General features: G+C 58.1%; 2 protein-coding genes across 4 annotated transcripts in view; one reads left to right on the forward strand and one right to left on the reverse strand.

Annotated features, from left to right (window-relative positions):
• The first annotated feature begins 205 nt into the window (after nt 1-205).
• The window catches only part of LBR (lamin B receptor), a 44,745-nt gene continuing 20,841 nt past the window's right edge, over nt 206-24,109 (forward strand). Inside the window, exon 1 of one of the 3 annotated variants that reach the window (XM_053209145.1) lies at nt 206-1,726. The gene's annotated coding sequence lies outside the window, so the exon portion shown is untranslated. Of the gene's footprint in view, nt 1,727-22,054; nt 22,172-22,642; nt 22,990-24,109 lie in introns of those variants that run through there. The other 2 variants (XM_027046351.2, XM_053209144.1) reach the window with 2 other exon arrangements.
• LOC113595624 (serine/arginine repetitive matrix protein 1-like) lies at nt 19,017-23,428 on the reverse strand. Its single transcript, XM_053209165.1, has 5 exons — nt 23,415-23,428; nt 22,867-22,970; nt 21,998-22,505; nt 21,663-21,848; nt 19,017-20,239 (listed from the first exon to the last, which is right to left on the reverse strand). The coding sequence occupies exons 1-5, from the start codon at nt 23,426-23,428 to the stop codon at nt 19,744-19,746; spliced, it is 1,308 nt and encodes a 435-aa protein (XP_053065140.1). The 3' UTR covers nt 19,017-19,743.

Raw genomic sequence — 24,109 nt, forward strand, 5'->3', positions numbered from 1 at the left:
GGAAGTCCCATGCTTCCTGAGAATCACCGCTTAGTCTTTCCCGTGACCACCTCCACCCAGGAGCCCATCGGGAGTGGCCTCATTAGAACAGGAGACAGTCGGGGCGCCTGGGTGGCTCAGTCGGTTAAGCACCTGACTCTTGACCTCGGCTCAGGTCACAAGCTTGTGGTCCGTGGGTTCGAGCCCCGTGTCGGGATCTGTGCCGACAGGGAGGGACCTGCTTGGGACTCTCTCCTTCTCCCTCACTCGCGTGCAGTCTCTCAAAATAAATAAACCAGGAAATGGCAAGGGTTTCAGGAGCCAGGGGTGGAGACCAACATGTTTTCTATCAGCTCACAGATCCTGTCTCCAAATTAAGGTCACATTCCAGGGCCCTGGGGCTAGGATGTCAGCACAAACCAACCCTCGACTCACCCCAACCCCAAGTTGCCATAGTTCCTGGCGTCCAGGGTGGGAGTTGGCCATTTCTGAGTCGGCCCCATGGAGCCGGCTTCCTCGGGCAGGGGTCCCCGGGTCCCACGTGGAGCAAGTGACCGACCTGCCGTGACCCACGCTGACGTGTGTGACCACCTGGGGTGGGCAGACGAGAGAAGAAAGAGCCTAGGTCCGGTCTTGGCCCCCAAATCCCTATGCCCCCTCTGCAGGTGCCCAGGCCCGCCCCAGACCACTTGCCTTCTCTCTGGTGGGTGGGGGCAGGTGACAGGCGCCCCCGCCTGCCGCCCCTGAAAACTCCAGCTTGCAAACGGCCTCCTGTCTCAGGGGCTGGGGGTGCAGACCCCCCCCCCCCCCGCCAGGAACCACAGATTTAGCAAATGAAAATACAGGGCACCCAGTTACATCCGAGTTTCAGGCTAACAACGAAATCTTTCTTAGTGTGTTTCCCGAACGTTGCTCAGGACGTGCCGATTCTGCAAAATGACTAGTTTGTCTGTTAGACCAGGCCGTCGGGAAAGACCTCCGAGGAATGTGCAGCAGAGACGGGTGAGACGGAGGGAGCGCGGCGCCGGTCTGGGGGAAAGCGGGGGCACAAGGGCTCTCGTGGAACAAGTACAAAGGGCCTGCAGTCCTATGGTCTTGGGTCTTGGCGCGAGCTCCTGAGAAAGCAGTTTCTGGGCCCCGCCCCTAACTTAGGGGGGGGACTCACGGTTTTAAGGAAGCCCTCTCTGAGTCTGCCTTCGTCCGTCACTCCTCCTTCTAGAGGTTTCTGCACACATTGCAGGGGGTTCTACTCACAGTCTTGGGGGGTAGAGCCAGCAAGCCCCCCGGGGATCCCCTGGCCAGACCCACTCCGGGGGCCTCTCAGGGCCTCATCGAGGAGCATGGGGCCACAGCGAGGGGCCAGGTGTTTAGTTCTGTGTGTTTCTGGAAGGAGCCTGGGAACAGGTGCGTGGTCTTGGAGAAGCTGCTGCCCCCACCCCCACCCCGGCACTGGCTCCCCGGGGGAAGGAGAACTTCCGGCCGGCCCTGCCCCTGCCCTGCGACGGCTGCACCCGAACTGAGACAGGAAGTGGGTGGCGGCAGCAGGGAGGGCGGCACCCGTGCAGGCGGTTTACGTGGGAGCCACGAGGACCTTGCCCCACGGCCTCTTCTGGTGGCTTCGAGGGTCAGGACTTGGAGAACGTGGACACGGGACTTGAGCAGAAAGGCCTGGCGAGAAGTTGGAGCTTCTGTGACTTCTGTGCACTGAGACGCCCGCAGCCCCTGTGCCGGCGAGGCCCCGGCCGAGGTGAGCGAGGCCCCAGGCCTGTCCTCTCTCGCTGGGTCTCCTTTTCCTCTGGGGGCTGTGGTGCAGCTGAGCCCAGGAAACGTGGGACGTTGCCGTAGAAACGGTAACCCACCCAGGTGCCTCACAGCGGCCCTTCCCCTTCTTCCTGCCTGTCCTCCCTGCTGACTTCTGAGGTCACGGGGAGGGGACTCGGCAAGGGCAGGAGGCACATTTGGGGGGCGTCCCGTCCAGCTCGTGACGGAGGCGGCACGGGAGAGCAGTGTGCGAGAATCTGGCCCTCCGTGTCCTGGCTCTGTGACCTTCGGTGAGTTACTCAACCTCTCTGTGCCTCGGTCCCACATCTGCAGAACGGAGGTGGTGACAATCATGCTTATACCGCACGGGGTTGTCATGACGACGAAACCGGGTAACATTGTCAGTTCTGTGCTTGGCAGGTGCTCAGCAGGGTGCCGATGACGTTAAGGGCTCTGATTACGACTGGGGATGGGGAGGAAGCGCAGATGAGCGGGGGGGGGGGAGGGGGGGGGTGCTCTGCTGGCGTCCCAACGCCCGGACACCGTGCTCCTGCCACCTCGTCCTCTTTCCGATGAATCGCCTTTTTGTGGGTAAAAGTTTGGGTCTCTGTCACTGACCTGACTGTGTAACCACCCTGTGACATTGCCGACCTAGCGGCAGGGGCTTGGGGGTGGGTGGCAGTGAGGGGGCCCCTCCCCTGACTACACTCGTCCCCCGCGCGGTTCCAGGGCCATCAGGCACCGCACACCCGCAGCCAGAGACTCTGGAGGAGAACACCTGTTGCCACGGGGAGGATGCGCCAGGCTTGGGGGGCCAGACCACAGCCCCGGGGGGCCCTGCCCCCGCCCCCAATCTTGACACGGGGCAGGAGGATCCGGCCACACCCGCTCTGCTCACCCAGAAAAAGATGAGGCTTCTATTTCCTCCTCCAAAGCCTGGGCTGAGCCGGTGGGGTCAGGTCCCTCTTTCCGATTTTACTTCCCGTCCCACCGTGGCCCCCCTGTGCCCTGAGCCACCCCACTCGTGCGTCACCTTCCGTCTTCAGCTCCCGGGCCATCAGATTCCCAGGCCACCCCAGGGAGCCTCACTCCCGCTCTCTTGGGAGCACGGCGGAGGCGACAGGGACACAGAACCCCTCTTGCTGCCCCAGCCCAGGCCTCCCGCCAGCTCCCTCCAGGCTGTGCGTCCCCTGGCCCCCCACCCCCAGCGCCTCTGCCCCCCACTCTGCCCTCTTCTCTGCACCTGCGGCCCAGGCGGCCTCAGGACCGCAGCACCTGTGCGGCCACACCTCGGGTCCGTCCTCCTGCAGGACGCACAGTGGGCTTGCGGGTGGGGGCCTCTGGATAAATGCCCAGACACGTCTCCAGTCCCGTCCTTAAGAAGGGGAACCGAGAGTTGCTCAGAATTTTCTCATGTGGGCAAATCCCAAGACGAAGTCTTTGTTTTTGTTTTTGTTTTTGTTTTTTTTTTTAACAACTTTCAGCAAAGGAGAAACCCCAGTGGTCAAGCTTTATTTACTGTCAGCTCAATGGAAACAGACGTTTTAATTTAGAGGGAAAATCTGTGGTCCTCGAGTCTCCACCTCCTCCCGCCCCTGGGCACCGGGAGATCCTTCTTGCCGGGCAGAATTACATCCTCAGACTCTTTCTCGACCCAGCGCCTCAGGCAGCCAGTGCTGGTCACGGGATCTTATCTGCCCTTCCTGTGGGGCTGGGCCCCCAGCCTGACCACCTTAGCTGGGGTGGGCGCCGGGCTCCCACTGAGTCAGCCCCGCTCCGGGCCAGGCCAGACCCCGTGCACCTGCCCCGCCGGCCTGTCCTGTTCGGTTCCCGGGTCCCCTCCCCCCAGGGGCCCACCAGGCTATTTCTGAACCGGCGGGGGTGGAGGGGGGGGGGGTCGCAGGGTCGGGGTCCGCCGCCGGGGAGCAGGATGCTGGTGGGGGGACTGCGCTCCCCGAGAGACCCCAGGGCACCTGCACCGCTTTGGGCAGGGGGGGGGGGGCTACCGAGCCACAAAGGAGGCTTGCCTAAGGGAGTTTGTTTTTAGGGGATTGTTTCATGTATTTTTGGCCAATTGGGTTTTCCTGTGGTTTTGAATGCAGCGCCCTCTGGTCCCTGTGGGCTTGGGCCCCGCCCCCTGCCCCACCTGCCCTCCAGACAGTCCCCCCTCCCCCCTGCAGACACCAGGGGACCCGGGAGGGGGCTGGGAGGAACAGTGGCCCGTGGGATGGGGGGCACCAGGCAATCCCACCCCTGCTGGCTGGTGTGGGCGGGGGGCACCCAAGCCAGCCCAGAGCAGAGAGGGGTGACCAGAGGGACAGGTGAAGTGACCCTGGGGCGGGGCCAAGGTGCTGGCCTGCTGGCAGGTGCAGGAACCACGGCTGTCTGTCACACCCAGCAGATGCTTGATCGGCAGTGCGGGGCTCTCAGGTTTGCCTTGGAACTAGAAGCCTGGGCGGGCCCTTGTTGGGGTAACAGTGACGTGAGGGGGCCTTGGGGACCTTGACCCAGAAGCACGGGGTGGGGTGCTGTTCGCTCAGCCTGCGCTTGCCTAGAGGGTGTGACTCGAGAGAGCGGCGTTTGGGACATAGGCGGGTGGCGGCTGAGGCTTGGAGCTGGGAGAGGTCAAGGGCAGGTGCGGCCGGTTGGGGCCGGGGCTGCAGGTGGCTGCTGGGGCGGCCGTTGCCACTTTGGCATTAAGCCAGAGTTTCCTCAAGCTCGACGAGGAGGGGTTGTGGGCAGGGGGCATTCGGAGCAGAATCCAAACTTCGGAATGATTTAAATTATTGTATCACGATAGAGATTCTCTGCGGTTCCCGAATGTCTGCGAACTGTCCTTTATCACTGAAATCTGTCCTATGCTCCCAAAGCAGGAAAGCCAGACCTGCCAGCACTGCCCCTGCTCTGGGCTGAGAGGCGGGGGCGGGGAGGGAGTGTCTGCACCCCCCCTGCAGGGAAGGGTGACCCGGGAGCCCGTAGACCCCGGACCCCAGCGGAGGCTTGACCGCTGGAGGCAGAGTCCGTGATTCTTCTTAGGATCCTCTCCTCCGTTCACGACCAGGCGCCTTTAAAGGGATCTCCTTCGGTGGTTTTCACACAGATGTCTCCGTGCCCCTCTCCCACCCACCTGCCGTCTGGCCGTGTCCCTCCACGCACACCCTGGTGGCCGTGGCCTCTGTCAGTCTCCACCCTCCAGGAGGGCTGAGATCTGGCACCTTCTCTCACCCCTCCTGCCTTTTCTTTGACTTGTGGTTTTTCTCCACCTCCTTCCTTGGTTCCTCTTCCTCTTCCCTCCCCAAGCCTGGGGTGGGGGGTGGGGAGGGCGGGTCTCAGGTCTTCATCCCAAGTAGCACTTCCGTGTGATGGTCACTCCCAGGGAGAACAGGTGTGTTCGGTGACACGGACGTCTGTCCCTTAGGCCTCCCGTTTCACGTAACCCGTGGCCACATGGAATACCTACTGGCCATTCCGGAGGCCTCTCAAGTTCCTCCTGCTCCAAGCCCAACTCGCTCCTCGACCCCCAGCCCTCGTCCCTCCTTCTCGGAAAGTGGTGTCCCCTGCTCCCCGTCGCCTGGCCCAGAAGGAACAAGGAGGAATGCAGGCTTTGGGGTGGGGCCACCTGGCTCGGACCCCAGTTCCGCCAATCCTGTGTGACCCTGCAGGTCCCTGGACCCCTCTGAGCCTCAGTTTCACAGCACATAAACTGTGCCCGTCTTAACAGATCTCTGGGGAAAGAATAAATAAAGGAGATACTCCACGGGAGTATCCACTCCCACCTCCACGGGACGTGGCCGCACAGGTGACACTAAGAAGGAGCCACACCCACCTCCACGCCCAAGCTCCGTCAGTGACAGGATCCTTGGGCTCCACCCTGAACTCCCCCAGCAGCCCCCTTCCTGTCCTGTCACCCTCGTGCTCTCCTGCTCCAGTCCAGCTGCAGAACACCTTGCAAAAATGCCACAGCTTGGGGCGCTGGCGTGGCTCAGTCGGTTGAGTTTCCGACTTCAGCTCAGGTCACGGTCTCACGGTTCGTGGGTTCAAGCCCCATGTCAGGCTCACTGCCCCCTTCGGATCCTCTGTCCCCCTCTCTCTGCCCCTCCCCTGCTCATTCTCTCTCTCTCTCTCTCTCTCTCTCTCAAAATAAACTTTAAAAAAAGCTTTATAAAAAACATTTTAAAAACTTTTAAAAATGCAACAGCTCTATTGAGAAATAATCCACATACTGTGTGATTCATTTGTTGAAAATGGATAATCAGTGGTTTGCAGCGTATTCGCAGTGTCAGCCACCACCACAACCAACTTCAGAACATTTCTGTCCTCCCCAAAAGAAGCCCCGGGCCACCGACAGTCACTTTCCATTTCTGCCTCTGTCCCCAGCCCTAGGCAACCACAAATCGACTTTCTGTCTGTATGGATTCGCTTATGCTGGACATTTTATATTCATGGAATCATACACCGGGTGCTCTTTTGGGACTGGCTTCTTTCACTTAGTGTGATGTTTGCAAGGCTTATCCATATTGTACCATGTTAGCATTCCTCTTTAGGGCCAATGATATTCCGCAGGATGGATGGTTATACCACATCTCGTTTACCCGTTCCCCAGATGATGGGCTGAACACCAAATGAGTTGTTTCTACCTTTTGGCAACTATGAATAATGCTGCCTATGAAGTTTGCGTACAAGTGTTTGTAAGGGCGTATGTTTTCATTTCTCTATATACCTAGCAGTCATATGGTACCTCGGTGTCTGACTTTTTGAGGAACTATTTCCCGAGGTGGCTGCACCATTTTATAATCCTCCCAGTGGAGTGTGAGGGTTCCGTTTTCTCCACATCCTTGTCAACACTTATTATTTCTCTGTCTCTGTCTCTCTCTTTGTCTTTCTGTCTGTCTTTTTTACTATATACTTAGTGGGTATGAAGTGGTATGATTTTGATTTGCATCTCCCTGATGCTAATGATGTGCGTATTTTTCCGTGGGCTTATTGACCATTTGTATATCTTCTTTGGAGAAATGTCTATTCAGATCTTTTGCCCATTTTTTTTTAAATCTTTTTTAACATTTATTCATTTTTGAGAGACAGAGAGAGACAGAGCATGAGCGGGGAAGGACAGAGAGAGGGAGACACAGAATCCGAAGCAGGCTCCAGGCTTCAAGCTGTCAACACGCAGCCCAGCTTGGGGCTCGAACTCACAAACTGCGAGATCATGACCTGAGCCGAAGTTGGACGCTCAACCGACTGAGCCACTCATGCACCCCTGCCTATTTTAAAATTGGATTATTTATCTTTTTATCATTGAGTTGTAACAGTTCTTCATGTATTTTTAAAACATGTCTGTTAGTAGATACATGATTTGCAAACTGTTTTCTCAATTCTATGGGTTGTATTCTGTCTTTCTTGATAGTGTTCTTTAAAGTCCTTTAGAAGGTACAAAAGTTTTCAATTCTGATGAAGTCCAAAGTAGCTATATTTTTCTTTGATTGTTTATGCTTTTGGTATCATATCTAAGAAACCATTGCCTAATCAATGTCAAAACTTATGTCTCTATTTTTCCTCTAAGATTTGTCATTTTATCTCTACAGTTAGGTCTTTGATCCATTCTGAGCTAATTTTTGTATATGGTGTGAGGTAGGGATCTAATTTCTTTCTTCTGCATGTGGATATCCAATTGTCCCAACACCATTTGTTGCAAGGACTCTTCTGGCCCTATTGATTTGTATTGGCTCCCTTGTCAAAGATCAGATGGCTGTAAATGTGAGGGTGTATTTCCAGACTTAATCCCATCCCATCGACCTATATGTCTACCCTTGTGCTGGTACCACAGTCTTGATTACTACAAGAGGGTAAGTTTTGAAATAAAAAAGTGTGAGCCCTCCATCTTTGTTCTTTTCCAGGACTTTTTCCTTTCCTTTCTTTCTTTCTTTTTTTTTTTGGCTATTCTAGGTCCCTTGAATAAAAAAAGAATAATCTGGGTCACTCTTTTGCTTAAAGACCTCTTGTAATTTCCTGTGGACTGCGGGGCAGTTGGTGCGCAGGCTCTGGTCTCCTGGGATTCGCTGTAAGGGTGGGTTGTGTGGGAGGGCCAGCAGGAGCAGGCGGTCCCGCTGTTCCCGCTGACGTCTCCATCGCTCCGGCTGAGTCACCAGTACCTGAATCACAAGCTGGGGAATGTCGGGTAGGTGACAGGCTGGATTCGCTGGGCCTTGGGCCCCTAACCCAGTGCACTTCTGGATCACTGTGGGAACTCAAAATGCAGATGCCTGGGCCTTGTCACTCACACAGGCACCTTGAGCACCTGCCACGTGCTGGCCAGACAGAGGAGCCCTTGCCCTTGGGGAGTCTCCACTCCGGGAGGGGGAAGGCCGATGGTGAACAAGATAATATCGAATACCCTTAAGTACTCCCGAAGAAAGTAATGGTAACGCCCTTGAGTACCGGAAGGGTTACTGTAGGTCAGGTGAGGGGAAAAGTCTCTTAGGAGACAATGTTTCAGCTAAGATCTGAGTGACCAGAGTCTCCCGCGAGAAGTTCCTCTGGGGTGACCAGGAAGTGGTCCTTGGGGGTGACCATGGGGGACCCTTCCCTGGCCAACCTCAGGCATGGTCCGCACCTAAGGGTGTCCTCGGTTGATGTGAGCCACGTACTTTTTCAAGGATGACCACAATCGTTTTCCAGAATTAAATATTAAAAAAAAAAAGAATTTTTGTCACGGACACTTCACGCCCCGCCATGGAGCCCAACGCGGGGCTTGAACTCACGACCCTGAGATCAAGACCTGAGCTGAGATCAAGAGTCGGACGCTTAACCGACAGAGCCCCCAGGCGCCCCCTCAAGAGTGACCATTTTTATTTAGTTGTGTTCTTGTCGTGGTCTCCCGTCTCCCGCCTGTGGATATGTTCACGGTCTAACCTTGTTGTATCGTTACCGCTAGTGGGCAGGGGCAGGGACCGGGTCGTCCACGTCCCCGAGGGCAGCGCTGGAGGATTTGCTGCGCGTCGGGAGCTGCGCCGAGTGCCTACTGCATTACCCCTTCTGACCTTAATAGCGAGCCACACGGGGTAGGCGTGATCGTTGTCCCCACTTTACCAACGAGGAGAATGTGTTGCCTAGAGCCACTGACTTTCCAGAAGCCACGTGGCTGCCAGATGAGCCGCGGGAGTCTCAACGCAGGAACTAGGTCTTGGGACCTGCCGCTCTTGCCCCTTCCCCCAGGTAAACACCGAAAGGTGCCCCAGCCGATGGGTTCTGCGGATGAAATCCACCCAAACACACACGCATCTAAGCGCTGAGCGTAGATGTGAAAAACTTGGCTGTGGTGGTACAACGTGCCTGGAATTTACCGTGTGAACCGTGTTTGGGCGTTCGCTTCGGTGGCATTACGCACGTTCAGTGCTGTGCGGCCATCACCGCCATCCGTCTCCAGAACATTCCGTGTTCTCAAACTTAGACTGTGCCTTCATTAAACTGCAACCCCCCAGCCGTGCCCCCCCCCCCCCCGGTCTCAGGACCCTACCACTCTGCTCTCTGTTTCTCCGAATTTGGCCATTCTAGGTGCACGTGGAATCACGCAGAATTCGTCTTCTCGTGACTGGCGCATTGCACTTGACGTAACGGTCCTTCTGTTTGCCCATGTGGTGGCAGGGTATCAGGATTTCCTTATTTTTTAACAACACAATTCGGGGCGCCTGGGGGTGCTCAGTTGGTTGAGCTCAGTCGGTTGAGCGGTTGGCCCAGGTCACGATCTCACGGTTCATGGGTTCGAGCCCCGCATCAGGCTCTGTGCTGACAGCTCGTGAGCCTGGAGCCTCCTTCGGATTCTGTGTCTCCCTCGCTCTCTGCCCCTCCCCTGCTCACGCTCTGTCTCTCTCAAAAATAAATATAAACATTAAAAAAAAAGAGACTTACTACTATTCCATCCAACCCCGTGTCGTTCATCCGTTCACCTGTCCGTGGGTGCCCCGCTTGCTTCCGCCTTTGGGGGCTGTGAATGACGCCCCGGCCACCAAGCAGGTGAGAAGCTCATTTCTGTCGTGGCGATTAAGGAAATCAGGGCCTCAGTGGAGCAAACGCATCACCTCGGCGGCGGCCTTGTGCCCCCCCACCCCCACCCCCTGCCCCTAGCATCTCTGCAGGGACCCGCCGGCTGGGGCTGGGCCAGACCACGTCCCCGGCGGGGCCAGGCGGTGCACACACCCCTGTAACGGGCGCCGGCATCGTGTGCTGGGAGCCGCTGCTCCTGGACCCCTGGTGCCTGCGCTGCGCCCCTGGACCCTGGAGGGGGCTCTGCACGGCGGGCGCACGCCTGGGACTCCTCCGGCCCCCGGTGTCCTGCTCTCCTACCTGGTCTCTGGTCCCCCCCCCCCCCCCAAGGCCGACAGGTGAGGACAAAGTGAAGCCTGAGGGTGTCTCACAGGCACTTCCTCGGACACTTAAAAAGTAATCTGAATAAAGGCTCCAGGAGATGCTGCTCCCAGAACAAAGGGGGATCTCGGTGATGAAGAGGTGCCTGGGGGGTTAATTACTGAGCTGCCGCAGAAGGAGGTAACAGGGGCTTGGCTGCCGATGGCCACGCTGCCCGATTGGAGACTGTCCCTTCTCCACGCTGCCGCTCAAAGGGCGTCTGGTTACACCACAGCCGCCGTGTGCTGTGGAGAAGGGACAGCCAGCCGCCCAGAGGCATAGTCTGCAGAAGGGAGGCTGAGCAGCCATTCCTTCCCCCGGTATTGAGGGAGCACCTGCCGTGGCCCTGGGGGTCGTCCTGGGGCTGGGGAAGCGGGCACCCGCCCACCCTGCAGGACCTTCTAGTCCTAAAACACTCAAGGAGGTAAAAGGAGCGAGGTATATGTGTTTGATGGAAAGTGCCATGGAGAAAAGGAAAGGAAGCGTGGGCTTGGTCATGGGCTGTATCTTTCAATAGAGTGGTCAGGAAGGGCCTTGCCGAGATGGTGACGTGGGGGCAAGACCTGAAGAAGAGAGGGAGAGAGCCACAGAGCGTCCAGAAGTGTTCTAGCAGAGAAGGCAGGATGTGCAAAGGCCCTGGGGTAGAAGGCAACGGCAAGGAGGCCGGGGTGGCTGGGGCTGAGTAAGCAGAGGGGAAGAGGGGGCCGGGGGGAGGATGAGGCCAGTGAAGGGCTGGGGGGCGGGCAGACTCGGAAGGGCCTTGTGCACCACTGTGAAAGGTGGGACGCGGACACAGGACAGGACCTCACGCTTTCAGAGGAGAAAACCGGTGAAAGGGGGTGGGTGGTTGCCCCTTCCCCCATGGTTGTCGGTGAGGCTCACAGGACACACCGCGTGGATGCACTGAACGCTGCAGAGCGCCACGAAAATGGGGATTTTTCCCCTCACCCGCCGCTGAGGTTCTACAGATAAAGCAGCCGACGATCGGGTTCAGTGGTAGCTGTTTCCATCCGCGAGGGCACCGTCAGCGGGTGTCTCCCTGCGGAGGGGTCCCAGGGGGTCAGCCCGGTCTCGGGGCTGCTGTGCTGGGTGTCCACCCCGGGTCCCCGAGGCCCCGAATCCTGCCAGGGGCACCGTGGACGACCAAGCTTCAGGCCTGGGCCGTGGGTGGGGCGGCGTCCGATCCGGGAGGGACCTGTTTTATTTGTCATTTTCTCTAGTCTGCACCGGAGGCATAGGCAGCCTGGGATTCAGCGACTCAGGCGAGAGGGAGGGGTAGGTGGGGAGGAGTAGGTGGGGAGGGGTGGGGGGATGGGGTAGAGAGGGAGGGGTAGGTGGAGACAGGTAGGCAGCCTGGGATTCAGCGACTCAGGACTCAGGCGAGAGGGAGGTGTAGGCAGGGAGGGGTAGGTGGGGTGGGGTGGGGTAGGATGGGGAGGGGAGGGGGGAGGGGGAGGGAGAGAGGGGTAGGTGGGGAGGGGTGGGGGGAAGGGGAGGGTGGGGAGAGGGAGGGAGGGAGGGAGGGGAAGGGTGGGGAGAGGGAGGGAGGGAGGGGAAGGGTGGGGAGGGATGAGGGGAGGGGTGGGGGAGGGGTGGGGGGAGGAGGGAGGAGTAAGGACATCCTCTTCTTTGCGGGGAGCGTTTTCTTTGGCCTCAGTCCCCAGGAGAAAACATTCCCAGGAGAGATCTTTGTAACCTGGGTTGATGGGGGCGGGGCCGGGCGTCCCTGGGGCTCAGAACCGCTGAGCTGCTAGAGAGAGAGCTGAAATCAGTCGGGAGGGGGGCGCCTGGGGGGCTCAACCCGTTGAGCGTCCGACCTGGACCTCGGCTCAGGTCACGATCTCACGGCTCGTGAGTTCGAGCCCCGCGTCGGGCTCTGTGCGGACGGCTCGGCGCCTCGAGCCTGCCTCCGATCCTGTGGCTCCCTCTCTCTGCCCCTCCCCCGCTCGTTCTCTCCCTCCCTCTCTCTCTCTCTCAAAAATAAACATTAAAAACAGTTGAAAAAAGAAACGAAGGGAGGGAGCCCACCCCCCAGGTCCTTCCGAAGCCGCAGCAGGGAAATCTCCAAGGGGGTGCTGCTCGTGGAAACGGCCTCTCCCCGACCTGCTGGGTCCCACTGGAATGTCCCCACGCTGTCCGGGTGCCAGCCCCGTCTGTCTGTCCCACTAGGCCACGGCCAGGCGGCAGCCCCGGGTCTGCACACCACCGGGGTCTGCCCGGTAGACCCTGTCCTGCACGAGTGGACGTTTGTCCGCGGTCCATCCGCGAGCCCCGCGTCCCCTTCCCTAGCGTCCTGAGGGCTACAGCCCCCAGCGCGGGCTCCTGCACCGGGCCCAGCGAGCCGTCCCTCAGGGTGCCAACTCCATCATTTTCTTTCTGGCAACAGCCCTTGGGATCATTAAAAGTGGCTTTGAAATGAGCCCTTTAATTTACAGGATGAGTCCCTCCCCTGGGAAGGGGCCTTTCCCGGGGCTCCAGGAGCTTCTTGGCAGGATGCCCTCCCAGGGCAAGAGTGGCCCGAGAGCCTGTGGCTGTGATCAGCCGGGCGGGGGCCCCTGGGGGACACCAAGGGTCGTGGGGCGCTGTCCGGCTCTCCCCAGAGACCCCCGAGGAGGTCCCTTCTGCCGAGACCCAAAGTCTGGGGGCTCGGGGTCCCTGCAGACGTGTTCCCCTGCCCCCAGATGCTCCCTTCACCCCGAGCAAAGCGCCGGTGCCTTCCTGCCGCTCTGGGCCTGTGCGCGTTTGCAGCGGTGGCTTCCCGCGTGGCTGCACGCAGGTGTCCTTGTTCTGGGACCCGGGGCAGAGCCACACCTGCTGAACTGGGAGGGGCTTCCGGCCACACCCAGGCAGCTGGGTACCCGCGCCCCGCAGCCCCTGACAGCCTGGGACTTTCCCGGGCCACCCTCCTGCCCCGGACCTGGGTATTTAAGTCCCCGGTGCCAATTAAAATCAAAGTACCTCTGAGGTCCCCCTCCCGGGGCGCCACCCTCTGGACAGGGGTTTGCAGCCCCCCAGGGGCACCAGGGACACAGGAGCACCGCAGTCAGCTGGGGGTGCCCGCGGAAGTTTCACCGGTGGCGTCCAATCCTTTGGGACAACGAGAACTCGGGGGGGGGGGGGGAGCCTGTGGCAGGTGACGTGCGGAGTGTGGCGCGGCCGCTCCTGGGCTCCTCGGGTCTCCGTTACCTGCTGCGCCAGCTGCCAGAGACAGGACTGCAGGGGGCTCGTGTTCTCCCTGAACCCCGGAGCCGGTGAGGTGCACCCCGCCTGTGCGTCGGGGCCCCTCGGGTGTGACCGTCACAGGGTGGTTCGTCACACGGAGCCTCTGCACTTCTGCCCTTATCTGGCGCCTCCCCCTGCACTGGCCTCGCGTCGCGAGGTTTTCCAGCAAAGACAGTTTCCCGGCCGCCTGCGGGCGGCCCTTTCTGCCGGCGCCTTAGCGCTCGCAGCCCCTGGTGGCGATTGCTGACGGCCGGACAGGCTTTCCAGGCCAAGCCCATTCACAGCCTTAAAAAGGCAGGTTTGGGGGCACCCGGGGGGTCAGTCAGTTGGGTATCTGACTTCAGCTGAGGTCACGATCTCACGGTTCGTGGGTTCAAGTCCCGCATCGGGCTCTGGGCTGACAGCTCAGAACCTGGAACCTGCTTCCGATTCTGTATCTCCCTCTCTCTCTGCCCCTCCCCTGCTCACACTCTGTCTCTCTCTGTTTCTCAAAAATGAATAAACGTTAAAAATAAAAATTTAAAAAGGCAGGTTGCCTCTGCCCGCTGGGACGCCCTGTGACCCCACCCAAGGGCGTCAACGTGTCCCCACCTCCTGTCACCCACTGACTCTGGCAAACTTAGGGAGGGGCTGTTAGTTTTTAGGGACGATCAAGCTAATTTTTTAAAAAATATCATCCTGGTAGACTCTCTTCTGACCCTTTCTGACGACACGATGACATGTTGGGCACGTTTCCAAGCGTTCCCGCCTGGCTGGCCGCCAGGACCCGTGGCGGGCAGAGCCTCCAGCCGCCGAGGTGGCCCCCCGGCGCCCCCAAGATCAGCTTCCCGGTTTCCATGTTGCGACATGAACCAAACCACAGAGGTTCTGACACGTCTGTTTCTTCTTTCACGAACCTCCGGGCACAACGGGGGGCCTGCCCGCTTCCTGCTCACGTGCACGGGCGGCAACGACCTTGCCCTCCAGGAAGTGAGGTCAGGCCGAGGCCCGGACAACCTCGGGGCCGCCCCCCGGCCCGACTCCCCGTCTTCTGCACCAGTTGACCTTCTGTGGTTCTTACAAAGAGCACACAGAGCGTCCCCAAAAGGCCACCGGGTCGGCGCCAGGCTGGGCTCTCGGACCCTCGCAGCCGTCGGAGGCCGGGCCCGCGGGCAGGTGCAGGCCGGGCTCCCAGGCTCCGGGCCCCCTCGTGGAGGGAGCCCTGGGGGGGAAGGGGGCGCCTGCAGGCCCCGGAGAGCCCCGCGATTCTCTTGCGCGTCAAGCCCTTGTTTTGTTCTTCCTGTTTAAAAACTTGAAACAGAAAACAAAGGGGTCACATGTTGTTCTCTCTGAAGTTCTTCAGGTGCCTAACAAACAGCGGAAGACCTTCCAGCCCCTTCGCTTTCGGTTTCGTGTGCTCCCTACAACAAGGTTCTGGAAGGTTCCCGAGCGGTGCAGATGGCAGTGCAGGCCGCCCCCGAGTGCCGTCCACTGGCGCCTCCTGCTCCTGTGTCCCCCCCACCCCACGTGGACGGGAAACCGCTCTCTGCGGGAGAGAAATGGAAGCAGAAGCGTCCCCGCCGCGGGAGCAGAGCCAGTAGAGGCGCTCGGGGATGTCACCCGGGATTCGTCACACTTGGCGCGTGGACCGCCGGAGCCACAACATTTGAAAACCACTCCGGTCTCACCGACAGAAAGCCAAACTCACCACGAGTCCCTCCCGAGCCCGTGGCCGGACCAAGCAAGGTCATTCCCACGTGGGCGAGGGTGGCCGTGTGACCTTGGGGACCCCAGGTCTGAGTACAACGAGCCGGCTCGCGCCCCGCGCCCTCCCCTCTCTGCCCGAGGCCTCCGGCGGACCCTCTGAGGACAGCCCGTGGGTGAGGTCTCAGAGGCCCGGCTGCGTGTGCTGGGCGGACGGCCGGCTCGGCCGACGGGAGGGCTTTCTGCCAGGCTGTCCCTGGCCTTCTGCCATCCCCTGGCGACCATAAGTTCACCAAGTCCCTTGGTGGGGCCAAGTCCCTTCAGGGGGACGGTTTGGGATTCCGAGATACCCCCAAGCACTAGTGATGGGGGAAGCAAAGGCAGAAGAAAAATGTGAATTTCCTCACTGCCTACACCCCACTGACAGTCCTTTAGAGAGATAGAGTGACCCTCCTCCAGGGCCCCAGCTGCCTCGATGACGACACTTTGCTCAGGGCAAGAGGCAGCCGTAGCTTCACATTAGCCCCACGTCCGGGGTCCCGTATGTCTGCTTTACCACCTACACATTCCTCTGGAAACTTCCTTTATCTCTGCCGCCCAGATACATGCTAGCAATCCTTTCCAAGCTTATGGTCCCCGGATGTGCACCTGAAGGGTCTCATGACCGAGGTTTTACTGAACAGTGATAAGTGATCTTATTCTAGCAGCAGCTAGCCCCTGGTTTCCAAAGTCCTTAGAGACTTATGCTGTCTCTAACCCCCTCCCAACCTGAGGGTCCCTAATCAGTCAGTTGGCACAGCCCAGGGCAGTGCTTCCTGCCCCTGGATCCTGTCTCCGTGCTTTTGTTATTATTTTTTAATGTTTATTTATTTTTGAGAGAGAGAGTGCAAGTGGGTTAGGGGCAGGGAGAGAGGGAGACACAGAATCCGAAGCAGGCTCCGGGCTCCGAGCCGTCGGCACAGGGCCCGACGCGGGGCTCGAACCCACGAACCGTGAGATGGTGACCCGAGCCGAAGTCGGGTGCTTCACCGACTGAGCCACCCAGGCGCCCCCAACTGTTTATGTTTTAAGGGAAGACGTAGCATCGGACTCTTGTGACCTCAGCCCCTGCCCTGCAAGGCTGGGTGCCATCCACAGCGTCTGACACGTCTCTGTCCTCCTTGGAGCCCCAGGTGGGTTACTGGCTTCACCGGCATCTGTGAACATGACCCCCTCGGAGGAATGTTCTCTTGCTTTGCGGAGGACAGTCCCGTGAGGCGCGTCCTCCTTCACCTTGACCTACACTGAGATGAAGCGATTTGAGGCGACGGTGTGCTTCTTTGGTGATTTACTTTTGTTAATGTTTTATACGTCAGCTCCTCTCCAGTCCCGTTTTCCTGTGGGAACTGGAAGGGTTCTCCAGCATTTTTCTCACTCTTGGCGTTGGCCTCAAGGAGTTAGCAGAATTTTGAGCTATGCTCTCTCGGCAGCCACCTTGTGTTGTGCAAACGAAAACAAGAACAAAAACAAAACGCACGACACGAACACCAGTTAGTGGCTTAGAGCGATCATTGTCTAACGGTGTCCTGTGTGGTTGACTCAGCCTACATGATAAAGATATCCTTAGCTCACAAATATCTTATTAGAACATTGGGAGGACCTGGGAATGCGAGCTGGTACGGCCACTCTGGAAAACAGGATGGAGGTTCCTCAAAAAGCTAAAAAGAGAACAACTACCCTACGACCCAGCAATTGCACTACTGGGTATTTATCCACGGGATACAGGGGTGCTGTTTCGAAGGGACGCATGCACCCCCATGTTTATAGCAGCGCTATCGACAAGAGCCAAAGTATGGAAAGAGCCCGAATGTCCATCGATGGATGAATGGATAAGGAAGAGGTGGTATATATATACAATGGAGTATTGCTCGGCAATCAAAAAGAATGAAATCTCACCATTTGCAACTACGTGGATGGAACTGGAGGGTATTATGCTAAGTGAAATTAGTCAGAGAAACACAAAAATTCTATGACTTCACTCATATAGGACTTTAAGAGGCAAAACAGATGAACAAGGGAAGGGAAACAAAAATCATATAAAAACAGAAAGGGGGACAAAACAGAAGCGACTCTTAAATATGGAGAACAAACCGAGGGTTATGGGAGGGGTTTTGTGGGAGGGGAGGTGGGCTAAATGGGGGAGGGTCACTAAGGAATCTACTCCTGAAATCATTGTTGCACGATATGCGAACTAATTGGGATGTAAATTAAAAAAAAATTAAAAATAGATAAGTAAAAAAGAAAAAGAAAAAACAAAAAGAACACTGGGAGGACCACCTTTCACCCAGTAGGATGGCTGCTAAAAACAAAAAAGCCGAAGAACCAGAAAATAACGGGTGTTGGTGAGGATGTGGAGAAACCGGAAGCTTTGTGCCCTGCTGGCGGGAAGGTCACGGAGCAGCCACTGTGGAAAACAGTATTGGCCGTTCCTAGAAAGATTTAGTATAGGGGCGCCTGGGTGGCTCCGTCGGTTAAGCAGCTGACTTCGGCTCAGGTCATGATCTCACGGTTCGTGAGTTCGAGCCCCGCGTCGGGCTCTGTGCCGACGGCTCGGAGGCTGGAGCCTGCTTCGGATTCTGTGTCTCCCTCTCTGTGCCCCTCCCCTGGCCACACTCGGTCTCTCTCTCTCTCTCAAAAATAAATAAGCATAAAAAATTTAAAGAGAATGGTTATGATGATAAATTTTATGTGATGTGTATTTTACGCTAGTTACAAAGGAAGCAAAAAAATTGTTAGTGTTTCCAGGTGTTACTGAGTAGGGTAGTGAGCGAGCCAAGTGTCTCCAAAGTAACCGGCAGGAAGTTATGCTGCCCTTTTGGATGCGATACAGAAAACTCATATTAACAGGAGCCCCTAATTTGACCCTATGGTTGGGAATGTTGAAAAGGGAGCCGCGTCCTGTTGAAACCGTGGTCAGCTCGCTAGGACTGCCCAGAAGCGAATATACAGCCCCATAGGCTCATGGGAAGGAAGACTGGGGTCAAGGCCTAGGGCATTTCTTTAAAAGCTGAGCATCAGGGTTCCCAGGTAGCCTATCCCGGCCCCAGAAGGAGCCCCAGAGACAGACGCCCTGGGCGTCCTTCCTTCCGGTCACCACGGGGGTTAAGTCTTGGCTTAACCTACGGATCAGCGGCAGCGGTCTCCGGGGCCCGGAGAACGAACACGGAGAAGGTCAGAAGGTAAAAAGGAAAAAGGACTGGGCATTTTTAAAAAGGGAACGCTACGTGTCTGTAGATGTGACATTTTCGGCAGTACCGTGTCCCGATGCTGCTCTGTGGGTGGATGCCGTGGGAAGTTCGCACCTTGTACTTTCGTGCTTTACAAGTGAGATCATTCCGGACGGTCCAACATAAACCTTCCTCTGTCGTGTTCCCAGGACACATCCCACGTACACCTGTCACCACCCTCACCCTGTCACGGGCGTCTCCCCCATCACACAAACGGATGACTCGAAGTCCGTTGTACGTGTGCCTCTAGAAGCCAGACCAGAGGACGTTCTGTCCCTCCTGGGGACTTCTGAGCTTCGAGGCTGGTAACGTCAAGACACACGGAGCTTTCACTCAACCTGACCCCACTGTTCCATGAGCTGGAGGCTTCTCAGGCCGCTCAGAAAGCGGCTCGTACGTGGGCTTTCTGTCTACATTTCGGGGCCAAAGAACACCCAAGACTGCTCTCCCTGAGCACAGGAACTTGGCCTTGCCTCCACCCTTTGATTCTTCCCTCCAGGACTCTTCATTCTGATGCCCTGATTCTGGACTCTGGAGGACTGTCTGTCCTTCCCAAGGCCTGTCTTGGAACAAAGACTCAGGTAACCAGGGCAGGATCACTGCAATCCTTATGAGTACACGATCCAGTGCAATTAGATCTGCATAAAACACGCTTGAGGGTGATGATGTAAAATATTCGAGATGAATGTTTAAAATTTTTTTAACGTTTATTTATTATTGAGAGACAGAGCATGAGCGGGGGAGGGGCAGAGAGAGAGAGGGAGACACAGAATCCGAAGCAGGTTCCGGGCTCCGAGCTGTCGGCACAGAGCCCGACGCCGGGCTCGAACTCACGGACCGTGAGATCGTGACCTGAGCCGAAGTTGGACGCTCGACCAACTGAGCCCCCCGGGTGCCCCCCGAGATGAATGTTTAAAATAAAATTTGCATAATTATTTTAAGTTTCTTCACTTTATTTGAAGCAAGAACATCCTAATTGATTGTACAACCTAAAACCTTTTTGGAGCGCAGTAGTATGTTGCATTTTACTCAGAACACACACCGACATAAATGACTAAAAATCCGTGTGATTCTCTCAGACGGATGGCGTGGGATGCCAACACGGGTTACCTGGAGGTCGCAGAGTCGGCTCGAGTACTGACCCAGCAGCTCTCAGCAGCATGTAGCATGAGTATTTGGGCAGAAAAAAAAAAATCACATATTCATACTACATGGATTAAGAGATTCCGTTAAGGCTGAGGAGAGCGTGGAATTTGGATCAATTCATTCAAAGCCTCCCCTTGGGCTAGCGAGACGCTGAGAAAAACCAGGGAAGTGCTACAGATATACACGGATGTGTTTCAAATAAAAATGAAGACAGTCAGTATCGAGACGGACATAGCTGTTCCCTCACGGTCACCGTGAAGTCCGCTTCGGCGTGGACAGAAACGCTTCAGATCAGACCTCCGTAGAAATGTGCTATCAGGTGGCCCCCGGGGGATTTCCACCTGATGAAAAGTTTTCTGCAGCAACCAGGGTGTGGCAGCGTGTTCCCGAAAGCAGCACCAGATGGGTCCAACTGGATGTCCTCACGCCACGTGGTACGGAGCCTAGACCTACTTCCTACGAGAATTGTTAGTCCTAACAGCCCAGATCCTCTGGGAAGCAGGACCGAAGAAGGGCGGTGAGGGATCCGCAGGGAGGATCCTGTTATTTCCGGTGTGGGGTTCCCGGCCCCTCCACTTCTCATCTTCCTTGCAAACGGGGGAGGGGGGCTGTGCCACTCGCGGCTACATTCACGACGGCGGCACCAAGACGTGGCTCTGTAAGTGAGGTCTTCGTTGCCTGTTCCACGAAGCCACATCTGGCCAGTTGTGGCTGACAAGCATCTCTCGGAGAGCAAACCCCGGAAATTCTCCACTCCCAAGTATACACGCTGTCCGTTGTCTCTGTGAAAGCAAAAACAAGAGAACACTAACCGTTTCTTCACCGAGAAAGCGGCCGAGGTACTAAGCTTGATTTTTCCCGGCATACGCCAGTCTACTAAACGAGAAACAAACAGCAACTGTTGCCTAGTTTCTCTGAGGTCAAAATCCGTTGTTTTGAAAAATGTTTTTGGTGATTCATAATTTATAAGCCGAGTCTGGTGGCTTATGATCTTTTAGCTTCATTTTGTTATGAAGCTTTAGGAACCTGACGTTTAAAGTGAAGTGTGTGTGTGTGTGTGTGTGTGTGTGTGTGTGTGTGTAAGAGAATCCTTTATCTCACGAATGGTAATGATCCAGGAAATGTGTACCTCAAGGGAAACCCAGTGAAACCCTGGTTCTGGATAGGACGTAGCACAAGAGAACAGCACAGCACCACTTGGCTATGAAGAATAGAAGCTATCTTAGGGGCCCTCGTACCTGAGATAGGGTTTTCATTTCTGTGTCACTTGCTGCAAATATTACCTACCTTAAAGGTTAAGGAGACCCAGGCCTAGGGCTCTGCCCCCAAATTAGGTTTTCTGACTTTGAAGTGCAATCAATGTGCATTTCTGTAGCTCAGACCTCCACAGGGCAAAACCAGGACAGTGGACGACTTGAGGTCAGGGCTTGTTTTCAGGAAAGGCTCTAATGAAAACTTTCCCACTGGTCGTGAATGTCTGAGAAAGCCCAGCTTACTAGATTTTTTTTTTTTCTTAAGTAGTAAACCTGGATGTTTTGTTATAACTTCGAGGTAAGAAAACTCTTGAGACTGAATCTGCGCTATACATGAAAATGCCTGTTTCTTATAATTGAACGGATAGTGCTTTGACAACTGAAATTCACTAAAACTTACCTGGTAGGTTAGGTTAACCTAGTAGTCGGGTTAAGAAATACTTTAAGACCACACTGCAAAATGGGGAACTTCAATGGACTTCTTTAAATTCTCGACCTCAAAGGAAGGAAACCAACTAACCAATGATGATAACTTGGAGGAAAAAAGGGTTTAGGATCCACACCGTATCCGGAGTTAACGTAATGATTGGCGATGTGTGGCCCAATTTAACACCAGTCTCGTGGGATGCGGGCGGAGGCTCAGCGTCTAAGAGTTTTTGGTCCCTGGCACCTCCAGCCCCCGCTTCCGCCCCCGCGGCCGTCGCGGGACAGGAGCCCGGGACCCCGTGCCCCCCCCCTTCCCGCCCCAGTCCCCGCACGCTCTAGTCCTTGCGCGTCCCGGTCCCTGCGCCCGGACCCCGAGCCACCCCTGCCCTTCCCCCCGGTCCCTGCGCCCCCCGCCCGCGGCCCAGGCCCGGCCCGCCGCCGCCAGGACAAAGAAGTCGGGCGCCCTCGGGGCGGCCGCAGCCCCAAGCGGTTGGGAGGGCTCTGCCGGCGTCTCGGTTCGAAGCACCTGCGGCCGCGGACGGTTGATCCGCGTCGTCCGCACGCGAACGTACTGTTGTCCTGGCGGCTGTTTATCATCTCGGCCTCCAGGCCGCCCTGCGCCCCGAAGCCCGCGGCGGCGGCGGCGGGGACTCGAGACCCCGGGGCGCGGGGAGGCGGGGCGGGGGCGGCGCGGCGGGCGGGGGCGCGGCGCCTGGGCAGCGGCGATAAGCGCGCGCTGGGCGGGCCCCGCTCCCCACCGCCCCGCCTCCCCGCCTCCCCGCGGGCCCCGCCGGGCGGGGCGGACGCGCCACACGCACGACCAATCGGCGGCGCCGGCGACGATTCAAAAGGCCAAAGGGCCAATGGGAGCCCCGGGCGACCCGGCTGGGGGGCGGGGCCGGGGCGGGGCGCGGCGCGCGCTCGGGCGCGGGGGGCGCGGGCGCGGCGGGGCGGTGTCGTGCGCGCGGGAGCCGCCGCCCGTGCTGCTCGGCGACTGTCCCGGAGCCGTTCGTGTCCCGCAGGAGCCCGGCACAGGTGAGCGCTTCGCGCCCGCCTCTCGGCAACTCGGGGCGGGGGCGCGGCCTCGGCTTCCGCTGCTGGCGGTCGGCCGGGCCGCGGCGGAAGTGCAGCCGCCGTGGATCCGAATCGAGGACGCGTCCCTCCATTTTGGGCGCGCGGCGGCGGTGTCGGCCGGGAGGGCGGCGGTGGGGCCTCGGGTCCCTGCGTGCGGCGGCGGGGACGCGGGAGGCTGGCGGGCGGGACGGGGACACGGGGTGGGGGACGGGAGGTGCGCTGGCGGGCGGGACGCGGAACACGGGGGACACAAGGACGGGGGCGACGGGAGATGCGCCGACGGGGATGGGGGAGCCTGGCGGACAGGACGGGGACACGAGACACGGGGGGACAGGAGGTGTGCCGGCGGGTATGGGGGAGCCTGGCGGACAGGACGGGGACACGGGGTGGGGGACGGGGCACGGGAGGTGCGCCGACCGGGATGGGGGAGCCTGGCGGGCGGGACGGGGGACAGCGGGTACCGGGATGCCCTCCGGCTTGGCGGCCCCCGGCTCTGAGAGGAAGGTGATGCGGGCTGCTCGCCCCTGCTCAGTACAGCTGGATCCTGTGTTTTCACCGTTTCAAGGCCTCAGAAGGAGCCCCCCGACAAGGCCCGGCGTTGGGGGGGGGGGGTGGGACGGGAGCTGGCCGGGGAGGCCTGCACGGGGCGCGCGCACCTGCCGCCTGCACCAGAGCGAGGGTGGTTACGCGGGCAACAGCTGTGAGCAGGGCCCGGTGTGTAGACCCGGCTGCGCCGCCCCGCTTAGTCGCCGAGCGCTGTCTCCGGAGGAGGGAGAAGGGTGAGCAGCAGCGGCCGGGCCTTCCCTCTGGACATTTCTGTCACTCTGGGAGCGGTCCGGTGTTTGCCTTGGGCCCAGCTGTGGGAGGCAGGCGGTCAGCTGCCGGGTCGGGTGGGACGTGCAGGGTGCGGAGGAGGGCGGGAGACCCTTGCAAGCACCTGCTCTGCGGTCAGCCCGCTGTCCTGTGCGAGAATGGTAGCATTTTGGGGCCGCCTTGGCAGTGAAGTTAGCAAGCACGTGGCTTGGGGACTTTGTGTTCGGTCAACAGCTTTTTTCTTATCACACTGGAGGGAGGCCTTTCCGTGTGTGATGGCAGAGAGGCCCGTGTGTCCCGTCCTGGCCGCTCTCCTCCAGGAGCTGCTACTGGGACGGGCCTGCGGGGTCACAGGGGTGGGAGGACGTGTGCGCAGTGCAGGTGCACAGACCTTTCTGGCTTCATCTTTGGGAGCACTTGCTGACAAGGTGGTGGTGTCCCGAGGGGGTGCTGGCCAGCCTTTTGTCTCAGCCACCAGACCCAATGTTGCTGGAAGTCCCAAATCTTAGTTGTCTTTTTTTTTTTTTTTTTTTTTTAAATTAAGCTTAGGGACCTAACCTATCCACTGCATAGCTTAATTAGTTTAACCCGGAGTATTTAACCAGGTAACAGAAGGTCCCGGTAAATAAGTGTTCAGAAAGGTGCTGTGTCTGCTCACGGGCCTGTTTACAAACCCTCTGTTAAAAGTCGGGGGGGACTGTGTGTTTCAGGTCCGTGAAGCGTTGTCGGAGACACGAATGGCATCTTCGTGTGGAAAGTGCTGGTTCTCAGCCCCGGTGGCCCACATCAGGGAATCAGAGCCAAGGCCGGGGTGTGGTGGTGGCGGGGGGGGGGGGGGGTCCGGGGAGGGGTGCGAGAGAACAGAGGAGACGGCACGCTTCCTTCCTCTTTCTTGACCTAAGTGTTGAAACAGGCCGACTTGGCTGTTGTCACCTTCCTTTCTGTGCCCCTCCTCCGTGCCCCGAGATGTCCCCTGCCCCCTGCTTCCCTAGTGCTCCCCCCACTCCCCGTGAGCCCCCTCAGCCAGGTGTGACCCCTGTGACCTCACCCCCTAGCCCCTCTCCCCGCCCCATCCAGTGCCAGGTG

Source organism: Acinonyx jubatus, chromosome E4, assembly GCF_027475565.1.
Source record: "Acinonyx jubatus isolate Ajub_Pintada_27869175 chromosome E4, VMU_Ajub_asm_v1.0, whole genome shotgun sequence".
Taxonomy (NCBI): Eukaryota; Metazoa; Chordata; class Mammalia; order Carnivora; family Felidae; genus Acinonyx; species Acinonyx jubatus.